The sequence below is a fragment of the Diplotaxodon limnothrissa genome, linkage group LG10 (genome assembly GCF_057381915.1).
Source record: "Diplotaxodon limnothrissa isolate DT_005_m linkage group LG10, D_limnothrissa_male_GT1.1, whole genome shotgun sequence".
Lineage (NCBI taxonomy): Eukaryota > Metazoa > Chordata > Actinopteri > Cichliformes > Cichlidae > Diplotaxodon > Diplotaxodon limnothrissa.
In genome coordinates, this window is record NC_140605.1 from 16,994,269 (window position 1) to 17,019,832 (window position 25,564).

The 25,564-nt window shown below is 40.5% G+C and overlaps 2 protein-coding genes across 2 annotated transcripts; one reads left to right on the top strand and one right to left on the bottom strand.

Moving 5' to 3' along the window:
* Positions 1–216: 216 nt before the first annotated feature.
* LOC146624186 (rho GTPase-activating protein 42-like) lies at positions 217–11,288 on the bottom strand. Its single transcript, XM_085364502.1, has 8 exons — positions 10,744–11,288; positions 8,057–8,152; positions 7,901–7,962; positions 2,253–2,324; positions 1,188–1,301; positions 904–1,085; positions 671–752; positions 217–438 (listed from the first exon to the last, which is right to left on the bottom strand). Exons 1-5 carry the CDS (start codon positions 10,895–10,897, stop codon positions 1,239–1,241), a joined length of 447 nt encoding a protein of 148 aa, XP_085220628.1. The 5' UTR covers positions 10,898–11,288; the 3' UTR covers positions 217–438; positions 671–752; positions 904–1,085; positions 1,188–1,238.
* Positions 11,289–15,595: 4,307 nt separating this feature from the next.
* Positions 15,596–24,393, top strand: LOC146624187 (uncharacterized). Its single transcript, XM_085364497.1, has 17 exons — positions 15,596–15,761; positions 16,347–16,553; positions 16,656–16,766; positions 17,001–17,100; positions 18,081–18,148; positions 18,248–18,318; positions 18,410–18,492; positions 18,578–18,689; positions 18,806–18,946; positions 19,161–19,261; positions 19,445–19,610; positions 21,906–21,990; positions 22,081–23,109; positions 23,306–23,610; positions 23,704–23,812; positions 23,981–24,119; positions 24,222–24,393. The coding sequence occupies exons 1-17, from the start codon at positions 15,596–15,598 to the stop codon at positions 24,391–24,393; spliced, it is 3,165 nt and encodes a 1,054-aa protein (XP_085220623.1).
* Positions 24,394–25,564: the final 1,171 nt, after the last annotated feature.

The window sequence follows — 25,564 nt, forward strand, 5'->3', positions numbered from 1 at the left end:
AAGATCCAGGTGCCTGAACACTCTTGGGACAATGCATTACAAAAACATTCTTTAATAAAACACTGAAACCACAACAGCTTCTGCTCCACGGTGAATAACTTCTTACAAAAATTGTGAACATGCTTCACTTCATTTTTCTGTACAGTTCCATCTGATACACATGGTACAGTATCAAAAGGGTTTGGAAAGGTGAAACAAATTCTTCTATGTAGTTTATTTAAAAAAGAACTTTTGCTGCGTAGATGCATCTAGTCTTGTTGTTCTAACAGCATAAAAATTATACATAAAGGTTGAGCAGGTGTGCTCTTTAGCTCTGCTCCAGATTCATCATTTTCTGAAAGCCTTTACATATCCTCCACACTCCATTTATAGGCCGCTTCCTGCACAGCCTTTTTATCTGCCATCCTCTGGTAGCGTTTCTGTTCAAAACCATTTGACCTGCAAGACACAAATAAAATAACCCTATTAATTATGATACGACAAGCTAAAAGGCCAAAGACAATCCATTCAATTAGGCGCAAATTTAATATAGACGTGGAAAAAAATGATCACAATTTCTTTACCATTAATGTGCAAAATGACAAACTGATGTGTGTATTAAAAACATTCAATATTAAACTACAGTTCTGTCCTCAACGGTTTTCCTCTGTCACCGATGCACAAACTCTACCTGTCAACTCCGTCCCAGCGGTACCCCGGTGGAATATTGAACCGGTTTGGAGGTGGAGCAGGGCCTTTATATCGAGGTTTCTCTACAAAAAATCAAAACAAACATACAAATAAATAAAAATACAAACAGTAGCAAAAACAAAACTGCTGCTATTTAAAAGCTTCTTACAAGGATTGACCTGGTGAAATAAAATAAAGTCATAAATAAAATAAAACATATATAATGTTAAACACCTTGTGTTTTTGTGCCACGGTCCTTTTTACGCCTGAGCATTGCAGCCATAGGATCGCCTTCTCTTTCCTGTTCTCTCAACATGCGGTCAAGATCCTCATCGTCACGGTGACGTGCCAGTGGCTTCTGGGCTTCGTGCAGCGCGTCCTCAAGTTTCTGCTGATGCATCTGGCTCTGTGCCAACCTATACATACATTTTAACATAAACCATTGAACCACTTTTATAATTTTTTATGTGGATATAATCACATAAACTGTGATATTTGAAATGATCATGCACATTTACCCTTTTCCCCACTGAGCGTATTTCTCGTCTCTTGCCGCTTTTTCACCAGACTTAAGTGTTGTTCAGACTTAAGTGGGTTTTATACTTTCCACATCTGCGAATCTTCTTGGGTGTCTGTGAATTTCAATTACAATGCACCAACTACATATGCGCGTAGGCAGTGCAGTTTAAAGAAGTATAACTGGAATGATTACTCAGTCGTTGGGTCTCCAGTGGTCCGTGTATAATCGAGGCTTTAAAATATCTCATCATCTACATCTCTCCATGCTACCCTGTCGCACCTGGAGCACCAGGGGAGCTACACACGCCTCCTCTTTATTGACTTTAGCTCTGCCTTTAACACCATCCTTCCTCACAGCTGGTGTGCAAGCTGTTAACCCTAGGAGTCCCATATTCCACCTGTCTATGGATTAAGGACTTTCTGACAAACCGTACACAAAGGGTTACGGTGGGCACACTAAAAATAGTTACGATAACATCTCTTTTACAAAAACAGCTGTAGCTCTCAATGCCACACGTGTATCTCTATTCTCTGAGAAGTGACTACTGGCATTTCTCACGCAAACACCTGCAACATTTCAGGCTGAGGAGTTACTTCCAGTAATACAAAGAAGTGAGCTTTGATTTCATTTTCAGGACTAGTAATCGACCACGTGATGCTGCTATCTACATCCTTATTTTTCACTGAAAAAGAAAAGAGGAAACCAAAAAATAGATAAAACTGGATTATACAACTCGAGACAGCTGCTGAAACCAGACACCAAACTCATTTTTTGTTTACACTGTCTGTCTGAGTTCAACCATCCCTCTGTCTGTGACGTGCTCCTTTTCTTGCCCTCCCAGCGTCCGTTCCCATGACCTTGTTGCTGACACTGGACTGTGATCCATCATTTATCTCGACAAATTGGATTCTCTGATCGCTGACTAACAACCCGAGCGGGACCAGAAAGAAGCAGAGTGATCTGTCTGATCACCACCCAGAGTGCTGCATACCAAATGAAAGCAACATCCATGTTCATAATCTACTCAGCAGTGACCCTTCGACTATAAGAAGAGGAGGTATACCTTTACAGCTCCAATCTGTTCCTTCCGAAACTTCTCGAGTGGTGAGATCAAAACATCATCAGCATTTTGGATCTAAGAGATGAAAACAGAAAATGCAGTCAGCTCAGTGTGTCATATCGAGTAAATATCGAGACAAGCAACATAAATAAAGCAACAGCTCCCATGAGGGCTTTAGCGTCTCACTCAAAATAGCTTTTATCAACTGGTCAGCAGAGGCTTGCCTTTTATTATTCTGAGAGTTTTACCTTAAAACAGGAAAATTTAATTCAAAATATTTCAAATCAATATGCTAACAAGACAATCTATCGAAAACTTCACCAAATTGTTGTATAAAAGCAAATTTCTGGTTGAGATTTACTCTATTTACCTTGTCAATTGTAAACTATTTAAATGGAAATTATTGAGAACAGAGGTAGCAAGGTATGTATATTTGAGCTAGAGCTGGGCGATATGAGATTTTTTCATATCACGATATGTTTTTTTCATTTCAGGCGATAACGATATCTATCACGATATAAGCCAAATAACTATATTTGTAAGATTTAAATGTGCCGTTGCTCACAAGTAAAATGTGAAATAATCAGCAGCTTGTTTTTAAATATTTATTTCCCATAATAAGTTCAACAGGGTAGATGTACTTAAGGAACATGAGACTTTTTCAGATAAATAAAGGCAAATATTGCAAACTACACAAAAGACAGCCGCTAAAGCGTTTAAGTTTCAAAATAGAACAAATGAAACAGACTAAATTGTCAATTCCACTTAGAAACAAAATATTAATTCTAAAAATAAATCTTAGTTTGTTTTACAGAAGAACAGACAAAACTGACTAACTTTTGTCAGTATCAAATAAACTGAGAACTAAAAGAAAATTCTCAATCTCTCCTTGTTGTATAGCTGAGCTTTTCAAACAGTTTTAACAGTTAATTTAGTCTGACAAAAGCCGAATGACGAATTAGCGCTTCCAGTCAGAGACTGAGGCTACGTCCACACGTACACGGGTATTTTTGAAAACTGAGATTTTCCGTTTTCGTTTTAAAAAATAATCCCGTCCACACATAAAGGCAGAAATGAAGGAAAACGCTGCTATGAACATGCCAAAGCAGCAGGTGGCGCTAGATTCCTAACCGTGCAGAAATGTTGGCCAATCAGAAGTCTAGAAGCCTCGGTGGGAAAAAGTAAACAAAGCTGGGGCATAGAAGCAGAACCGAGTCGTATGTGTGGAGGGACAGTAACTGTGTGTATATGTAAGCATTTAAACACTGCAGAGAGTAGAATTAACAGTAACAGTATTGTAGAAATTCATTTCACCGAAACAATAACGTGGCGCACAGTGTGACGCATGCACCAGTTTATTGTATTTCCAGACTTGCTTTCGGCACAATTTACAGTGCACGCTACTCTGTTTTTTGTCAGACTTGAAATAGCCGAAATACCTTCACACTACGGAACTTCTATGGCTCTTCCGTTCGACAATCTCTCCGGCATTGGAACCATCATCTGTTTTCTCTTCGGTCACGCTCGGTTGATTTTTCTAGTCGGCACACTCATTTCCTCCATTACGCGCTGGCTCCATTACCCGCTGGCTGCTTCCCAAACAAACACACGTGCGGCTTGGCACTTGTGCTGTACGTAACAAGTCACGCGACGTGGCTCTGCGCTACTGAATTTGGATCGGCTGACCTTTTTTTTTTTTTTTTTTTTTTTTAAGAGAACAAGAGCGGCGAGGTCTATCGCGATAGCTTAATTTCTCTATCGAGTAAAAGTTATATCGCGATACATATCGTTATCGTTCTATCGCCCAGCTCTAATTTGAGCAAAGCAAATGATCTGAATAATCAAACACCTTTTAATGCCTACACTTTACCTGCTGCTGACATAACAAAACAAAAACAAAGCTTAAGCTTCATCACCTTGAAGAGCTGTTCAAACATCACAGTAACACCCAGCACAAACATTTAGTTATGATTTCGTCATGCTTGGCACATACAGTACTCTGCCAAAGCCTCAAGCCATCTCACATTCCTTTATATTGTGCCAAAGCCAGACTTTCTGAAGGTCTTTTAAAGCTTTTCTTTTGACATCGGCTCCTTTTTCACACATTTGCTATCCAGTCTTTGTATCTGACCATTTGCAAAATGACAATTACCCCAAACAAACCGCATACCTGGATAGAAAACACACAATGAAACACTATTAGTCATGGATTGGCCTCCCCACAATAATGTTGAACCTGGACTTCAACATCAACAACAACAGTGTGAGATTAGAATGGAACAAAAGGCAGCCAACATCCAAAGGATAAAAAGAAAAAATCTGATTGTCCTTCGAGAAGCCTGTAGAATTGTTCCTGAAGACTACTTGAAGAAAGAAAGCTTGCCAAAGAGAGTTCAGGTCTTGTTGAAGAATAAAGTTGCTCGGTGGTGATATCCAATTTTGACTATAAGGTTTGTCAGAAATGCCCTTTTTTTTTTTTTTTGCTTTATACAATGTATTCCTGTTGTCCTAGAAAAAGATAAAGACATGAGGGGTGGCTCAAGACTTTTGCACATCACTCTATTTAAAAACACTAGACATAAAACTGTTTTTTTGCCAGTAGTCATTGAAATACTGCAAACCAAAGAGCTCTGATGCAAAGTATTTCACAAAATATTGGCCAACACTGGCCTGTTTCATCAGAAAAATTACAGTAAAACTGCTGTAACATTTCTGCTGGTTGAGTTGCTGCAGTATGTATGAGAAACTTGTGAGTGAGAGGCTGTGGTACAGAGGGGTTATCAGAAATGAGGACTCTGGTGTTTACATTAGGTCTCTGCCCTCTTTAGTCAGGAGTCTATATATTGCAAATGTCGGTCAAATCTTACTTTGTTCTGTCTCAGTTGATTTAAGCATCAGACTATAAATATACCCCCACTCCCACATCATGACTCCACTTTCACTTTGACTTTCGTGCTGCCCTAATACCCCAAAAGAGATCTGGTTTCTTATTACATTCAGCTGGATGAAAGTGAAATCTAAGAGACTGAAGTCCATTGTCAGGTCACAATAATGGTCTTTTCAGGTTGGACGGGTAGGTATTTCAGAGGAACTCATTTGCTGGAATTTCCCTTAAACATAATAATGATAATAATGATGTTGTTAGAAGGGTTGGAGTAGTGCCACATTAAGTGGAAAAGCATGCAATCGAAATGCGTGCACACACATACACACTCACAAAGAGAAATGGGCAGTCAAACACACACACACAGGACCCTTATATGGACTTTCCCAGGCACTGGGGCTGTGCTCACGCTCACAGGGGAATTGGCAGAATAGGTTCCACATGGTGCCTCTGTAACCAGACCGTGCTCACAACCACAAAGACACACACATGAGGTTGCATACTATGCACATACATTGCACATGCGCACAGGTTTGCCTTCACACAGACTGTGCCAGACTCGAGTCACCCTGAAACAAAGACCTCTGACTGATGGAGGTTCTCTGAGTCAAAGACATTTCCCAAATTGCCATGGTGCACAAAGTGCTGTCGGTAAAACGTATTCACTAAAAAAAGAAGAAGGTGTGAATCAGACTTGTGGGAACTGGACTGAAGTAGGAGCTCGAGGAAGTGACAGTGGCTAAGAATGAGTTCAGCTTTTAAACAGAAATCCTGTACATAGTAACTAATAGGGCTGCTCAATTAATCGAATTTTAATCACGATTACGATCTGGGCTTTCAACGATCATTAAAAATGACTGAGCCGATTATTAGCCCCTCCCTCATTTATCCGCGACACCTTAAAGGCCGGTCCGTAAAAAGTATTGTCGGGCATAAACTGGTCCGTGGCGCAAAAAAGGTTGGAGACCGCTGATTAAGAGGACCCGAGGGAAGCTCGGAAAGCTAAGCAGAAGTTATTTGGAGAGGAGAGTGACTGCCGTTGGTTGAAAAGAGAGGTTAAAAAAAACTTCAGTGGTGTTGCACACTATTTTATATTATTTTTTAAAGTCATTGTTAACCCTTTAAATCCGGTCAGAGCAGCACGCTCCGTTTTGTGTAACGATTTTTAAATCCCTGTAGAACCTGAACCGTGTAAGCTAGCGCAATAATTTGTTTTGTATATGAAACCGGAGGAGTTGTACTTACATCTTATGCCATCAGCTTGTCCTCGGTCACGGTTTCCTTCCACATATAGCTTTGCAAAAATTGCATAAAAAGCGCTTGCAGGAACAAAAACATAATATTCCAGAAACATGCTTTGTCGATCCGATCAGCTGTTAGTAACACTTCCCACAGTGAAACAGACATCAGCACGAACTATCGCATGTCCGCCATTTCCTGGCCGAAACTGGAAGTGACGTCATTTTCGCGGAAATGTAGTTTTTTACTTGTAGGCCTTAAAAACCTATACTGGTCATGTTTGACTTTTCTGAATAGTTTCTGAGATGCTTAGAACTCAAATTGCACTGCTGGAAATAGTTTATTTTGATGCACCTGCTGTTTTCTTTGCAAATTTGCATCATAGGATTGTTTTTTTGTTTTTTCTGCAGTGTATATAAAAATTGGTGTATCTCAAAAATAAAACTATGAAGACACTCAAAATAAATTTCCTGTTGTTGTAAACTATTTTTTGCAACTTTTTTGTATTTAAAGTTTTAAGGGATAAACCTCTTAAATTTCTCCAAGTAGAAATATATGTAAAAAACAAAACAAAAACTATTTTCAATTTTTTTGTAGTTTATTGCACTTTTTTGCAATTAATGTAGTTACTATGGACTTAATGCATACATATTATTAAAATATGGGCCATATCAGTTGTATAGCAACTTGAAATGCTCCCACAAATGGCACTACAACATGTAAAAAAATAATATAAGCTCTGGCGGACTTAGTTCTATGGTAGGTCTTAAAGGGTTAAATAAATATCGTCAAATAATCGAGATCTCAATTTCAGTGAAAATAATCGTGATTATCATTTTTGCCATAATCGAGCAGCCCTAGTAACTAATGACTTAAATCTTAATCAGTAATGGTGAATAAACATGTTTTTTTTTTGTCCACTTGGGCTGGTGAAAAAGTTGTGAACACATTTACAGTCACATATTGGGTTGATCATTAGCATTCATTTGAAATTGCTTTCTAGCCTCCTGGTGATCCTATTTTTAATATTTACTCCTTTTTTGGTCAGTGTATAGTAGTTAGTAAGGTAATGTACAGTGAGATGGTTTCAGCTCGGCCAAAATGACACTGAGAAAGAACTGAGAGGGAACCAAAACAGGCTAGTTTCAGTTCTCTCGTGATAAAGTTCTGCAGACCTGAAGGAAGCCTCAGATTCAAGTGGTATTTTTTCCCTTTCATGCTGCCACAGTATTTTCAAATTCTTACTATTAAAAAAAAAATTACAGGTGCTTAAAGATGGGATGCACTTGCTGCTTTCTGCTGCTCAACAGGAGACATAGAGTGCGAACACATTTCTGGTTGGTTTAGACTTTGGTGATAGCAGTTTGGTTAATTTTTTTAAGAGATGAGCATAGTCAGCCAGAGAAAGATGACAGGTATAAATATCTACAAGAACAAACATCCTACAGTTAGTTATCAATGTATCAAACTGCTACCAAGTCTGTATTTCTACGCACCCACACTCAAATACAATCACACATTTTCTTACCAGACGTTTTCTCTCCTCTTCCATGGTGCTTAAGAGCTGAGAGAACTCCTTTAAAGACTGGGCTGCAAAATAAATAACACATCCCACTGCTGTAAAAGGCTTTGCATATCTTAAATATTGTGCAAGCTTGTGTAAAAAGTGGCATTTCTGTCTCACCTATATTGACCTCATCATCAGTCTCTGCATCTCCAATGCATTCAAACTGAAACTCCTGCAGAGACTGTGAGAATCGCTGTACAGCAAGAGAAAGACCTGAGGAAGACAGGTAGAAGTTCATTACGTCAACTAAAGCATTGTTAACAGCTGGATTACGGGTAACATCTTTAACTTAGCCTGTTTAGCTTTTTGCACAAGTTGCCATCAGCGGCCACCTGAAATGCTCCCTTTGTTCTACAGGTTGCAGGGAAAAATCACTTATTCCATCCTGTAATAAACCATTAATATATTTTCCTACAAGTCTCTTCAAGTGTGATGTAAATGAAGTGCCACACCCTGCAACAATCTCCTGTGTGTTTACGTGTCCAAACAACACTCCAATAATAGAGTTTAATACCACAGTTTATTCTCTAAGGCACACAAAATACTTGGCTGCATTCTGTCATTAACACACCCTGAGATTGTTGTGCAGGGCAGCCGCTGAGAAAACATCTTAATCATACCACTCCACTGCAAACTGGTAATAAAACCATTAAACTGTCATTTATATTTCTATCAGTGTACACCAGATTACTGCAAAAACTTTGTTCAGGTTGAATGTATGAAAACAACAAAACAACCACTTCATTCTGCACTCGATTTGGTGTCCAGGACTGTTTATGTCCTAGACTGCATTCGTGCAGAAAAATGTGCTTAATGTGCTTATTCTGATGAGGGTTTGTTTGGTGTCAAATAACTTGCTTTTGACTGGTTTTCAGGTTATTTCACATCTGTGTGGTCACAGAGCAGTCAAACACCTTGTGTGTTTAAGGTGACCCCCTCGTGTTCCCTCAATCTTACAATTCAACACTGTTAGGCACACACTTTTTCCAAAGTATGGCTTTTTACTTAGAGGCTGCACCAAAAGACATCATTTCATCAAGGTTCTCCTGAAGTTAACATGTGGAAATCACCACAATAACACAAACATTGGAGACTTTTGTGAAGTATAAACACAATAAAATATACAACTACAATAAAGACTCGAAAACCCTTAATAACTGTGTAAAACTAGTGGTAGGTGATTCTCAAGAGGTTTTTTTTTTCAGCTCAAAATGAGATGTGCCATTTCATGGATGAACTAAAACCTAGATTATTATCAGAGAAATCATCCTCTGAACAGTTAACAACAGTTTTAAAGGCTGCTGGGATTTTTTTTTTTAAGAGAGAGAGGATGCATGAGAGTAAGACATCTAATGCGAAAAAGTACACATATTTACTTAGCAAGAGATTTGGAAAACATTCAAATAAAATATATCTCTCTTTCACTGATTTACTCTCAGCATTGGTAATATGTCCCACATTGTCCCTCACAAGCATACTTCTTGTCCTATATTTACTGTTTTTGAAGTCTGGTCATGCTTCTTTTAACAGAGGTTAAAACTCCAGCAACACTTGTGGTATTATTGCTTCACCCTGGTGAAAGCTGCAAGCTGAAATGTGGTGATCAAACAATAAAATTGAAGCTTCAGCCTCTTTAGACTTCATGTTCTTCTTCATCCAGTTCGGAAGTAGGTAAGGTTTTCTGACAAACCTCTGCCTTGTTTTGACCTTGTGTGTATACAGCTGGCAGCGGCAGGTGATGACCTCAGCCAACAGGTGAGCCAAAAACCCCACCCCCCCACCTTAATCAAACACTACAAACAACAAGGAGGTATATGCTGTTTGAAAGCTGTCATCAGGACAAGAATATGGCACCCAGTCAGTAACCCAGCCATGTGCCTTTATACTGTCAAATGAAGGTGTCAAAATTAATAAACACACAGTCATTAACGCGATCTTTGGGGGCTGACCTGTACTATGTAAGGTTATTTGATGGTGAATGCCATGAGACTGAGCAACCTTCTTTAAGACTTTCTTTGCATAGCATTTGCGTGTTCCAGTTATTTCCAACCATTTAATAAATACAAGGTATTCTGGGGCTGGCGTTTAAAAAAAATTGTATTCAGGAAAAACCCCAAATGTGATAATAATAAAGATTCATATGTGCAAAAATGTGAATATTTCCACTTTTCCTCTGTTTTAAAGAAATTGAGAGTTTAGTGCCTTTAGGTTTAGTACTAATACCCAAGCAAAACAAGCTAAATTAACATTCTTCTGCCACTTTTAAAAAAAATACCCACTGTTTATAGAAAAAAAAAATCAAAAACATCACTGATATAGTTAATGTGGACATGGTCTTTTTATATATTTTCAGTAATCTAGCCGAAATCAGGTAACACCCAATAGTAGCTTGGTGGGTGGAGGTTAGGCGGTGGTCCTGCTGTTTTGGGCCCTCAAGGCAGTTGTCAGCTGTTTGCTGCTTTCTGCTAGTTAAAACCTGTATGTAACAGCAGACTACAATATTGTAAAGGTGACCTACATCAACAAATTAAGGTGAACAAATATTATTAATTATTAACTCGCGCAATAGCTGCTGTGTATATCACAGACCTACACTGTGCATAACACTGTAACTACCTTCCAAACTGTCCTGCTCATACTACACACACAAATGAAAAATGAGACACTCAAGGTTCAAGTCCCTACAGTGGTTCTGTTTGGAATGATACCCAGAGGACTTCCCTTTGGATCAGGTTGCATAAATCACTGCAAACTGTAAAGCACATTCGCTCCCAAGAATCAGCTATTAATCAGCGCGTACTTACTTTTAAGGGCAGATATGAGCATGTTTCCATCTTTGATGAGGTCTTTTATGAACCTGTTGGTTCGCTCCAACTCTATTTCATGGCACTGCAGCCGCTCTCTGAAATCCGGGCTGTCCAGGAAAGAATCACTGAACTCCAGCGTCGGCAGACCCATCGCTAGATTAATACACGCCGCTAATTACGAGAGAACAACAGCACGACGCCTTCTCTGCCTCCTCGGCGAGACACCAAACGGTGTTTCAGTGTGCTCCGAGCAAATTTCTCAGAAATTTCCTCCAGCTACTCTTTTTCATGCCTTTCTTACTTTTTTCCCAGCAGAACTTCCGGACACAAGAACACAACAGAGTCTCTGATAGAGAAGGCTTGGCTAAGCTATACAACGAGCTCCATGCAGCTTCTCTCCAGCCTTCTTACTGTCGCTACTTTCATATAAGGCGTCGCGCTGACTTCTTATTTACTTATTAGGTGAAGCAAAGCGGACGTACGGCCGTGCAGAGTAACTAACAGGGCTTAATGTTGGTCGCACCAAAGAAAGAAGTCGGCAAAGACTGGCTAACTTTGTCTACGGACGGATCCTAGTCTTGTTACTATGGGAACGGGAGACTCCTGCTGGCGCGTGCTGAAATTGGTGGAAAACTTGGCAAAGAATACAAATGGGCCGATAACTCTGTGATCCACAGGTTTTTAACAATATGAACACCAGCGGCAGCAACAACAACAATAATTTTAATAATAGAAAATACTCGAGCAAATTTTTAAATAAATTATTTTCCTATGAATAAATACTTAAATAACACAACAGCTCAAATTAAAGTCCTGAAAATCTGTTTCATTTCAGCGCTAATTGTCAGTATATTCCGGGTGAAGTGAAAGCGTTACAAGGAACTGAGTATGTCAGCTGATGTGTTAAAGGATTAAAAAGTACCCTGCCGTTTTTCCCTTTTTTTCTCTTTTTTTTAAACCCCGTTTTCCTCACAGACAACTAGAGACGCCTAGATGTACTGTACATCGATGAGCCACCTCATTAACTACATAACTACAGGGTAACTAACACTGATTGCCTGTTACAATGCAGTGTTCATCTGGGATACTTTGGGTGCTGGCACTGGGTGGTGTTTTGACACTTACCAACCCACCTGGACATTGTTGCAGACCAGTCATGCATCCCATCGCAGTTACACTCCCCAGTAACAGCAGCCTCTACAAGTGGATGAAAACCAGACCACAAAAACTGCTCAACAAAGGTATTAAGCTACTTTCCCCAACAAAACAAGCCCACTGAGAATCCAGAGCACACCTGATCTATGGAGGTCCCAGGCAGCCAACAGGACCTAGAAACCAATCCACTGTTAACATCCCAGTGGTAGACTCCAGGAGAACACGTCCTACTGTATTTCAGTACCCCCAATGCATGACAACTAATGTGACCAGATCCAAATAAACGTAGGACCAAATAAATGTGGGACAAAGTGCAGTGACTATAAGGGAGAATGACATGGACATGTTACTCGTACTGAGCAATGGGTTAAAAATGTGCTATATCTGACTCAAACACACACACAATATGTAAGCTAAAGCTTGAGAATCAACCACTCCGTATCGCCATATAACCCCAACAGACCACTTCAGTCTCAGAATGCTGGCTTACTCATGGTTCCTTGGGCATTTGAAAGTAGAAAGGGAGGCAGAGTCTTTGGCTTTCAAGCCTCTCTTCTATGGAACCAGCTCCCAGTTTGGATTCGGGAGATTTTGTTACCCTGCAATAGGTTTATGGTTCTGGGGGCTTTCCATGATACACAGAGTGTTTCTTCTTCACTCATCTTTTTTCGCTCTCCTTGTATTTGTACACTACTCTGCATCATTAAATATTAATACTTTCTGTCTCTCTCCCACAGCCTGTCTTTGTCCTGTCTCCCTCCAGTCATTCACACACACACACAGGGTCAGTTCAAGTGGCTGCCCCTCCGTGAACTTGGTTCTGCTGGAGGTTTCTTCCTGTAAAAGGAGAGCTTTTCCTTCCCACTGTCGCCAAGTGCTAATTGTTGGGGTTTTCTATGTGTTATTGTAGGGTTCTTACCTTACAGTATAAAGCACCTTGAGGAGGTTGTTCTTGTGATCTGGCGGTATATCAATAAAATTGAATTGACTGTGAAGCACAAATATGCTGTATTTATTTAAATTTCTTTCTCTCTCTTTTTTTTTAGTATACACACTTCTGTAGTCCCCCTTAATCTGGACATAACTGTTGAAAGTGTCATCTATTTCACATGCTATCCGATGGTTAAGTGATGACGTGACAAATCCTACTTCCGGGCCTAAAGTAGTCTGCGTTTAATATGGCTTTTGTGTTGTTAACATGTTTAATGTTTTGTATTTTCTTCTATTTAATCTCAAAAAGCTCCTAAAACAGTCAGTGATCACTGTTGACCTCCCTCGGCTTTTATTACCGCTAATCATTTATTTAAGCTCAGTTTTTAAAACCTTAGAATGTAACTGCAGCCCAGCCCATGCAGCAGTATATGAATGACTAACCTCGTATTGTGGATGGATTATCTCAGTTGTTCTCCTGGCTGAAGTTTGGTCCTTTTACAGCATCCTGCCATGCGATTACATTTGTTCCTGACCACCGAGAAAACTCACGTTAACTTTTATCGAGTGGGAAAAAAGTTAGCTTGTTTATATTATGCTAACATAGCTGTGTTGCTAGCGGTCACGTAGCACATCATTATATACCAGCTAGCCCAACTTCAGTAACCCTACAAACGTCACTGCTGTTTAGCTTTCTGTCTTCATTTATGTTGGAAGTGATAGCAGAGCTGTACATTTTCATTTGTTTCCAAAACCCGGCAGTCAGGACATGCTATATTGTATTTAGATAGAAGCTAGCGAGCTAACTCCCTGCTAACTTCTAACTCCGTTAAATGTCATAAATTCCGTTTTCATGGATGCCTGGATGTTAAACTCAATTGTTACACCTGGTAGAGCAGAACGCTGATCATTTTATTAAAGATGAAAGACTTTAGACAGTTTTTCAACACTTAGTAATGCCATAGTTATCGTTTGATATATGGACCTGCAGCAGAGTTTAGGTCCAGACACGGCTAGTGACGTCAGACTGAACAAGGAGACGACTAAGCTCCAGTTACATCAGTGCAAGTAAACAAACAATATATATAAGAAGAGTAAGAAAATAAATATACACTTTAGGACTAGGGATAAAGGGATCAATAACAATTTAAAATTTACAGTTTGATGATTTAAAGTCTCACACACAACCGAAAGGGGAGGAGGGGGCGGCTGCTTCCAAATAGAGCGCATTTCATTCATAATGATGTAAATCCAAGCCCATTATGTATTCATGATTTGAATCCTGGGTTGTGTGAAATCTCAGAAATGCACCCTAGACAAAGTGAATCTGTGAAAGGTGTGTTAGATCATGTTGTGGTGATCCTTGGGTTGAGGGATGGGTGTTCATACTGCAGTGCAAAATTAAAACCAATGGAAGATGGACAAGAAAAGTTCAAAGCCATCAGGTCTTCAGTTTAGAAAAAAGAGAAAAGAAGAGGAGGAGAAACGAGCAAAAGATACAGGTAAGCAGATGTGTCATTGGATAATGGCAGGTCATCCTGAAACAATCAGAATCAAAATACTTTATTAATCCCTAAGGAAATTATGTGGATTACAGTTGCTCCAAGAAGAAATGGTAAAAATAGTAACAGTAACGGACTAAACTCCAAACAATATATTATATTACAGATTTTAATATTAATTAGTCATTGTCAATTGTTGATTTGTTCTGTTCTCATTGTATGACGAATTATGATGGCTGTTTGGTAGCCGTTTGCATACTATGCATACTCTCTCTCTCTCTTCATATGTGTGTGTGTACAACACACACTTATGAAGCGCCTTGAGGCGACTTTTGTTGTGATTTGGCGCTATATAAATAAAATTGAATTGAATTGAATTGAACAGCTTTATGTTAATGTACAAATATGTTTATGTGGTTTCCATGGTTTTTGCATCTTCTTTAAGTGCGCGTCAGTCCATCTCGGAATTTGACAAGACTGGTAAGCTCTCAACTTGCTCTCCGTCTGATATGATCAGGGTTTTTTGTGTGTTTTCTTGAGGTTTTGCGACGCTGCGTGTTAAAGGCCTAGCAGCCGTCATTTAGCCAATGTGAGCCACTCTGTAAGAGCAGGTGGGAGGGAACAGCTGCTTCTGTTGTAAACGTGCTTCCGACTTGGAAATTTCCTCGGTCGAGTGGGTTATCTGGCATTTCCCCTCTTGAGTTTTCTAAACACTAATTTTTGTCGATATTTTAAGTTTGTTAGTTGGACAGAGTTAAATTAGATGTCGAAAGTTACTCTTGTCTACTGGTGTTTGTTATTTAAAAGGAATCTGACAAGATGATTCAAATAAAAACAAACGGTCAAAAACTAATATTTGGCTCTCACTTATGCTAGTCTGTTTTTGAATGTAAACAAATCATCCAATCTAACACAATTTCTGATACTTGTTTGCTGAAAGTTTAGGCGATGGTATGAGGGCAGTGTTTAATATAGCGTTATTTAACTATAAGCTATAAGAGACTTAGAGCTTTTTATTGTCATTGTGCAGTTTTTTGCACAGCGAAATTGGGTATAATCTGTTAATGTGGCTTTTGTATTTAGTTGTTGTTGCCCAAACTCACTGTACTGCTACCTAACCAGTGTAGGATTGATGTAGTATTTAAGTTTTCTTTCCCTTTCCCTTTTTCCAAAATAACAATGAGTTGTTGTTGTTTTTTTTGTTTTGTTTTGTTTTCAGTTCATAAACGTATGTGTCTATGTTCCTAATGCAGCTATGAACAATGACCATAGTTGACAGATCTTCAGAAAAGTCTGACTACGAGTCAGCCGGACTCGGACCTGGAGCTGCTGTGTACAACAGTACACCCTCCTCTGAGGACCAGCCCAAGGACCAAGGGGCTGGTCCTCAGAGTACACCCTCCTCTGAGGACCAGCCCAAGGACCAAGGTCAGAGCAAAGCCTGGCTTTTTTTCAAAATGTCTTTTTAAGCTGTTTGAAGATTTTTATTGTCAGACAGAATAGTTTTCCAACCAGTTTTAGCAAATATGGAACCACACTTTTTAGCCATTATTTACCCATATTTGTCAGAATTGGTTTTAGTAACGTACAGCTAATCTTTTTGCTTCTGCTTTCACACAAGTTTGACAACTGCTTTTGTGGGTGTTGTGTTGCTGCTTCCCTTCTCCGTTCATTCATCCAGTTATGTAATGCATCCAGCTTTGCATGATCAGTCACTTCAGCTCGTGATGCAATTGCTGTTTTTATATAAAGACCGGCAGCCCAACTTGTTTAGCAGAAACAAAGGAGAAGGCAAATTGTCCTATCTTTCTTCCTGAGGCTGTTTAGGAGTTTTTCACAGTGGCCAGAATCACATTATATAACTGTTAATAGTTGTAGCTATTACTGTGATGTCCTGACATGACTTTGCCATGTGCCAGTGTGTGGTTGTATAAGTAAGGTGGCATTAAATTATCTCCTTTTTAAAATGTATTGAAACAGATTTTTAGTAATAATTGTGGCTCTGTGTGTCAGTGATCAGCAGTGGCGATGGAATTGACTTGCCCCAGAAGGTGCTGTTCTCACCAGATCGGCTCAGCCTAAATTGGGCCCAGGTTCACCTCATTGGTGCAGGCCTCCAGAACATGGGGAACACCTGCTTCCTCAACTCAGCCCTGCAGTGTCTCAGCTACACCCCTCCTTTAGCAAACTACATGCTGACGCGGGAGCACTCCAAAACATGTAAGTTTATTTCACCAACAGTGGTGTTACGCAGTCCTGCGCTGATTCTCACATTGTATCACTCCTTACTCACTCAGTATTTTGTCTCTGTCTCTGCTGCAGGTCATGAGCCAGGGTTCTGTATGATGTGTACCATGCAAAACCACATCATTCAGGTTTTTACCAACTCTGGGAATGTCATTAAGCCCATTGGTGTACTCAATGAGCTTGGGTGTAAGTGGATGACTGTTGTTGCTGTGCTCTGTGCAAAGTGTTTACCTATATTTTAATGATAGGAGGCGCTGTGTGACTGTTTACCTTTTGTAATTTTGGAGGGAAATAATCTGGAGGGATTTTGAATTCTGTTTTTAAATAAGTGTAAACTTGCATTTAACTGTGGTATCCTTTACAATAATTCACCTCCTGCTTTGTTTTTTGGTTCTGTTTTTCCTCGTTCCCCTCACACAGGGATTGCAAACCACTTCAGCTATGGAAGCCAGGAAGATGCTCATGAATTCCTGCGGTGCACAGTGGATGCTATGCAAAGGTCCTGCTTACCTGGAACCAAGTGAGTGTCATTTTACATTGCATGCATTCTAAACAAGTTAAACACACAAAAATATTTTTACTTGGGCTTGACAGTGTTTGCACTTTATTATGTAGTAAGATCCATAATTAGCTACGTAGAGGTAACACCGTGACAGTAGGAGAATATGAAATAAATCCTTTATCCTGTTTTTCAGGAAGTGCAGTTTATACTAGTTCCTTTTAACTATTAATGCTTCAATTGCTGAGAGTATTTTTCAGAAATGCAGATTCCTCAGTCTCTTGCCTGACTGACACCTCAGTTTACATACTAGGCAAGCCACTTGATATAATACCTCATTATTATATCAAGTTTTTTAATGAACTTGACTGCTCCAACACAGAAAGTATTCTTACACTGGGTGTGGTAGCTTGTTTTGGTAACAGGGCTTGAAAAGATCAGAAGCGGCTTAAACGTGTAGTAAAACAGGTGTCTGGGATTATGGCAGAGAGCTGCCAGACTTAGTGTCTAGTATAGATTTCTTCTGAGGCAACAGGGTAAGCAGTGTGAGCAGGAGCACTCAACCCCTCAGGTCATCTCTTATTCACCCTAATGGCATTAGTGCTATTATTGCAGCAGCAAAATTCAGAAAATCCAGGTTTTTCTATGTGTTACTATAGAGCTTCGAAGTCTATGTGCACATTTAACCAAAACTACACGTTTAACAGATGCACTGGGCTGAGTGTTGTGCTTCTTGTTAGACTCCTAAAAATAATTTATTAATTCATTTATTTTTTTAAGAACCTAAAGTGTCAATTCTCATCAAATCAATTCTTCCCGTGTAGCAGCAGATGGCCTCTTAAGTAATTAATCGTGCTCCAATTCCTCCTATTGTCTTTTCTGCTACTTGAATACTGTAAAGTGATTGTCTGGTTCCAAAATGCTAAAAAATAAATGGTCAGTCAGTTAATTGTTGCACTGTCCTTATTAGTTAACTTTTGTGCTTTATCTTTTTATTATAGATTGGACAGGCAAACGCAGGCAACCTCTTTCATCCATCAAGTGTTTGGCGGGTACCTAAGATCCAGAGGTAAGTCACTGTTTTTTAAGGTTTGATTTATTTTTCTTTTATTTGTCTTTTTATGTCTTACAGCTTGTGTGATACTCATAGCACTGATTTCTGTTTCAGTTAAATGTTTAAACTGCAAAGCTGTCTCAGATACATTTGACCCTTTTCTGGATGTCACTCTGGAAATTAAGGTAATTGGACAACATTCAAAGTGACGTTGCTACTATGTATTCTCTGCATTATGGAGTGTGAGGTTTTTCCTCTCTCTCTCTGTTCATATAGACTGCTCCAAATGTCTCCAAAGCTCTGGAGCAGTTTGTCAAGCCAGAACAGCTGGGTGGTGAAAATGCTTATAAATGCACCAAGTAAGTCAAAGAGATGCCAAACCATGATGAGTTTTAGTGTTTAGGTGTGATTTTTGTCAACAAGCTGAATGTTTGTTTCCTTCAGGTGCAACAAAATGGTAACGGCCTCAAAAAGATTTACAATCCATCGCAGCGCCAATGTGCTCACCATCTCACTCAAACGCTTTGCAGACTTCAGTGGAGGCAAAATCACAAAGGCAAATGGCCAATAGTGTCTGCTTAAGTCATAAAGATACATGACAGATGCTTTGTTTTATTATAAAACAGGATATTTGCATGTAATGTTTGAATTTTTTTGTTTGGTGGTCATCAGGATGTGAAGTATTTGGAGCATCTGGATCTGCGGCCCTTCATGTCGCAGTCCCACGGGGAGCCCCAGCTCTACAGGCTGTATGCTGTGCTGGTTCACTCTGGATTGAGTTGTCATACTGGACACTATTTCTGCTATATTAAGGTACTGGCTGTGCCCGAATCTGTTTGAATGCTGCTGTTGCGTAGTACAAACAAACAAACACCATAAACAACACATTTCAGCAGAAAACTACTTTGTATGCATTGAAAGAAAGAAAAAAAAGACCCCTATATAACCATAAGATTCTTCTTTTTAGCTCAAATTCAATTCAGAAACTGAATCTGCTGTGTCACATCTCTCTCATTCTGTCTCACAGGCCAGCAATGAGCAGTGGTTTCAGATGAATGACTCGTCCGTGTCAGTCAGTGACATTAGCACTGTTCTCAACCAGCAGGCCTATGTCCTCTTCTACATCAAGTGAGTAAACATCGGTATTTTTAAACATTCTAGGCTTATTCCTTCAGTAGAACTTTTCCCATCATTATTTAATAATGTAGACATGTTTATTCTCACTTTTCTTGTAGAAAATGTATTATTATAACCTAATGTTATAATGTTGATGCTTTGTCATGGTTAATATTCTTTTTTCCATGTCATCAGGTGCACAGATGTGGGAAAAACTGGGGACTACAGCCACTTGAACCATAACGCTGGCATATCTGGTCAGGCATCTCCCCAGCCGGTGGTGAGCCCAGGCACCATCGCCACCATGCCTCACAACAGTGTTGGCTTCATAGGTCCCCAGCTGCCACCACACATGAACAAGGTACTTCCTCACCTGAGGGTACTGATAATGTTGTTGTTTTTGTTAAACCCAGTGTTTCATGCAAAATACATTTGTACCTTTCAATTGTGTCTGTTTGAAAAGAATGAAATGATATCATATATTCCTTATTGGCCTACATTTGTACAAAATTCCAAATTATATACACAAAGTCATAGAAATCACTGCTCCAATTGGTCATCATGATTTTAATATTCTCTTTTTCCATAACAATGAAATACGCCTTGGACAAATATGACACGTCAATATTTCATTAGTGTTGTCACATCACATCCTGTAAGCATCGTCTGTCTGTGTCCTTTCTCTGGAAATTAATATTTCCAGCCAATATAGGCAATCCATCAACATGGCTGGAGAGTTGGTAGTTATATGCAGTCTGTATAAGTGTGGTTAATCCAATGAAGATTTGTAAGGAGATGGCAGTTACTGTGAATTTACAGCAGTTACACAGTGATTAGTAATAAACAGAGCCAGTGAGAGTGAGTGGATATAAGAAAGTCAGTGACTCAGGTGTGTCGATTGGTTCTGTTTGTGAGACTGGAGGAGACGTAGAAATCTTTTGTTTTAAATCTTAGTTAGGAAGATTCCTGTTTGAAAACAAGCACTTTTTGTGAGAAATACAAGAAGTACATCTGCAGAAAGCACACAGTTACATTCTGTCCATCATGTGGACAAAATCGAAAATGTTGAGCATTGAAAAACTGAGAACGTTGGGCAAGTTCAAAATACGTGTTTGTAAGAACGAAAAACCAAATTGTTCCTAAAATAGTTATGGAAAGTCACTGTTGTATGTCTGTGTTCTACATGTTTATCTGATGGAAAATAAAGGTGCTATTGTTTTATTGCAGTTTCTTGACAATTCTGAGTGGATTTACACAGTATGGGTCAAAATGACCCGCAACAAAATCAATGTCACTTTTTTGTTTTTCAACATAATACAAGGGTTAATTTCCAAAACTTCCATATGATCTTCAATTTGTAGCAGATCCACTATCACACAGCAGCTGGAGCAGTTTCAAATGGAGGTCAGTCCACTGCTGCCACCTGTGGCCAAGTACCAAGCCTACCATAGCCTACTACTAGATTAACTTGCTATGATGACATTGAGTAGAGGCTGAGTGGCTGCACTTACCCCTGGTACATCCAAATCTACCCACAAACATGTTGAAAGATGCAATGGCAGCAATGTGGCTTGTCAACACTGAAAACAATCAGTAAGCAAAGACAACAGGGATCACTTTTTTCTGTTTATTTAACATGCACAACATTTGTAGTCGCCTTCTGCACAGGGGAAGTCCACACACACTGTGTGGTACCACTTTCCACAGAAGGTGCATTCAATCTACAAGACTGAATGAGAAAGTCAGGGTCATTGTCTGACTGTTTATTACTAATCACTGTGTAACTGCTGTACATTCACAGTAACTGCCATCTCCTTACAAATGTTTATTAGATTAACCACACTTATACAGACTGTATATAACAACCAACTCTAAAATGTTTGTGCATGAAACGAATTCAGACGTGCTGCAGATGTGTGTCACAAGTTGATCTGGCTGTAGGCTGTGGCACTTGGCCAGTGGTGGCACTGGTTGACTCGAGTCCATGTTAGTGCACACAAAGTAAACTGCTCGCTTTAGTTGTGAAGCAAAAACGCTGAATTCGGAGAAACAAACCGTGTGAGGGGAACGATAACGACAACAAGAGTCTCCCGATCGTTTACTCTTGTTGTCCTGTGAACAACATCGGCATGGTGTTAATTGTTTGCTGTTTTCGCGATCGCGTCGCGCATGAGGATAACCCTAGGTAAACTCGCCACATTTTTAAACATTTTGTTGTTCAACAGCATCAAGACTGACGGAGTGTGTTTGAGATAACCTCACAAGTGTCACAGATGACACATTTGGCGTTTTTTTGCTAGTCTGTAGGTAGCAGCTCCTGAAACGGAAGTCTGCCACACATCTGTTCGACTAACGCCAGTTGATCTAAACGCCAGTAGATCTGGAACACCGGCAGCCTCGCCTCTGTCAGTGCGCCTCAGGGCGGCTGTGGCTACAATTTAGCTTGCCATCACCAGTGTGTGTGAATGGGTGGATGACTGAACGTGTAAAGTGCTTTGGGGTCCTTAGGGACTAAGTAAAGCGCTATACAAATACAGGCCATTTACTTAATGCTGAAATCTAATCTATTGTATTAAATGGGTATGCTTGTAGTTTGGGTAATTTTGTTATGTCAACAAGTTCTGTTTTAAAACTTAATCTCTTGTTAACTGTTCAGATTGCTGAGGTGATTGATGATCGACCTGAGGAAGTGAAACAGATGGAAGTTTTTAGGACCAGCAACAGATGGAAAGCAATTGGAGGTAAATAAGAAGTCACAGAAGTAGGAGGGGATTTGTGCAATATTAAGTTAAGACTGTTGTTTACTATAGTTTTACTTCCTCTCCTAAAAGTGGATCAAAATGATGACACAGAGGAAGGAAATGGAAAAGAACATCAAAATACAGAGGCTGGCTCATTAAGCAGAGGTCGACATGACTCACCCGAGTTGTCTTCAAAGAGAAGAGGACAGGATTCTCCTGTCAAAAAGACCCGGCATGACTCTCCAGACATCTCTCCACCAAAGAGAAGTCGGAAGTACTCTCCAGATGTCTCTCCTCCCAGGACTAGACCTCACGACTCTCCAGATGTCTCTCCTCCCAAGAGAAGACGCCACGACTGTCCAGATGTCTCTCCTCCCAGGACTAGACCTCATGACTCTCCAGATGTCTCTCCTCCCAGGAGAAGACGTCATGACTCTCCAGATGTCTCTCCTCCCAGGACTAGACCTCACGACTCTCCAGATGTCTCTCCTCCCAGGAGAAGACGTCATGACTCTCCAGATGTCTCTCCTCCCAGGACTAGACCTCACGACTCTCCAGATGTCTCTCCTCCCAGGAGAAGACATCATGACTCTCCAGATGTCTCTCCTCCCAGGACTAGACCTCATGACTCTCCAGATGTCTCTCCTCCCAAGAGAAGACGTCACGACTCTCCTGTTGTCTCTCCTCCCAAGAGAAGACGTCATGACTCTCCAGATGTCTCTCCTCCCAGGACTAGACCTCACGACTCTCCAGATGTCTCTCCTCCCAGGAGAAGACGTCACGACTCTCCTGATGTCTCTCCTCACAGGACTAGACCTCACGACTCTCCAGATGTCTCTCCTCCCAGGAGAAGACGTCATGACTCTCCAGATGTCTCTCCTCCCAGGACTAGACATCACAACTCTCCAGATGTCTCTCCTCCCAAGAGAAGACGTCACGACTCTCCTGATGTCTCTCCTCCCAGGAGAAGACGTCATGACTCTCCAGATGTCTCTCCTCCCAAGAGAAGACGTCACGACTCTCCAGATGTCTCTCCTCCCAGGAGAAGACGCCATGACTCCCCAGACTTGTCACCACCAAGACAGTGTTCAGGAAAGTCAGAAAAAATGCAAAGTAAAGGTCAGTGATCCATTTAAATTGTAAAGTGGAATCTGGTGTGGCATATGAATAAAAGTAAAAAGCAGAGACCCATTTAACATGAGTTTTGAATTGAAATTTATTTTAAAGACATAGCTTGATCTAATAATAAATCTTTAATTTTTGTTCAAAAGGCATTACAAAATGAAAATTAACAAATTAACTGTGTCTTTGTCAGATTCAGCCTCCAACAAAAGCAAGCTCAGCTCATCCTTGTTAAGTAAAAAACGCTCACCGGATCCTCATCGGTCAGCGGTGGCTAAGAAGGGTCAGAATAGACATGATTCAGACTCGGATCCGTCTCCCCCGAGGAAAAGGCCCCTGAAGGGAAACGCCTCAGACTCCGACCAATCTCCCCCAAGGAGGCCCTCAAAAACTAAACGGGGCTCAGACTCTGACCAGTCTCCACCCAGGGGGCAGCCACCGAGTGGAAGGGACTCGGATGGAGATTTGTCACCGCCTCGTAGGCCAGGCCAGTCACAGGTAAGCAGACTGTGTTGGAACAAAGATTAATGTCAAATCTGATTTCACTCAAATGTTATATTTTTCAATTGTCTTTTTTTTTTTTATAACCAGGGCCAAAGGATGCTATCTGGTGGAAAGGCAGGCCTGGTTTCTGTGGACATTTTAAGGAAAGAGCAAAAGGAGAACAGACGCAGAGAAAAACACAATCAGCCACTTGAAGGTTTCATCAACTTTTCTCTCTTAAGATTTTTTTACACCCATTGATTGAAGAGCTTCATACAGCTTTGCATCTCATTTCAGCTTATCATCTATATTGTCGTATTTTATTTAGTCCTAAAATTAAATAATGAAGTTTCTACATACTTACCCATTCATCCCCTTTGACCAGATGAATCACGTAAGGCTCAGACGATTTTCAGAGACAAAAGTGGCAAAAGGAGGGATCTGGATTCAGAGAGAAATGAACAGAAAAAGAAAGCTGGTGAAAAAGCGGCAAGAGACGAGAAATACGCTCAGTGGGGAAAAGGGTAAATGTGCATGATCATTTCAAATATCACAGTTTATGTGATTATATCCACATAAAAAATTATAAAAGTGGTTCAATGGTTTATGTTAAAATGTATGTATAGGTTGGCACAGATCCAGATGCATCACCAGAAACTTAAGGAAGCGCTGCGCGAAGCCCTTAAGCCACTTGAGGATCTTGACCGCATGTTGAGAGAACAGGAAAGAGAAGGCGATCCTATGGCTGCAATGCGCAGGCGTAAAAAGGACCGTGGCACAAAAACACAAGATATTTAACTCAAAGAGAAGAGGACAGGATTCTCCTGTCAAAAAGACCCGGCATGACTCTCCAGACATCTCTCCACCAAAGAGAAGTCGGAAGTACTCTCCGGATGTCTCTCCTCACAGGACAAGACGTCACGACTCTCCTGATGTCTCTCCTCCCAGGACTAGACCTCACGACTCTCCAGATGTCTCTCCTCCCAGGAGAAGACGTCATGACTCTCCAGATGTCTCTCCTCCCAGGACTAGACCTCACGACTCTCCAGATGTCTCTCCTCCCAGGAGAAGACGTCATGACTCTCCTGATGTCTCTCCTCCCAGGACTAGACCTCACGACTCTCCAGATGTCTCTCCTCCCAGGAGAAGACGTCATGACTCTCCAGATGTCTCTCCTCCCAGGACTAGACCTCACGACTCTCCAGATGTCTCTCCTCCCAGGAGAAGACGTCATGACTCTCCAGATGTCTCTCCTCCCAGGACTAGACCTCATGACTCTCCAGATGTCTCTCCTCCCAAGAGAAGACGTCACGACTCTCCTGTTGTCTCTCCTCCCAAGAGAAGACGTCATGACTCTCCAGATGTCTCTCCTCACAGGACTAGACCTCACGACTCTCCAGATGTCTCTCCTCCCAGGAGAAGACGTCACGACTCTCCTGATGTCTCTCCTCACAGGACTAGACCTCACGACTCTCCAGATGTCTCTCCTCCCAGGAGAAGACGTCATGACTCTCCAGATGTCTCTTCTCCCAGGACTAGACATCACAACTCTCCAGATGTCTCTCCTCCCAAGAGAAGACGTCACGACTCTCCTGATGTCTCTCCTCCCAGGAGAAGACGTCATGACTCTCCAGATGTCTCTCCTCCCAAGAGAAGACGTCACGACTCTCCAGATGTCTCTCCTCCCAGGAGAAGACGCCATGACTCCCCAGACTTGTCACCACCAAGACAGTGTTCAGGAAAGTCAGAAAAAATGCAAAGTAAAGGTGAGTGATCCATTTAAATTGTAAAGTGGAATCTGGTGTGGCATATGAATAAAAGTAAAAAGCAGAGACCCATTTAACATGAGTTTTGAATTGAAATTTATTTTAAAGACATAGCTTGATCTAATAATAAATCTTTAATTTTTGTCCAAAAGGCATTACAAAATGAAAATTAACAAATTAACTGTGTCTTTGTCAGATTCAGC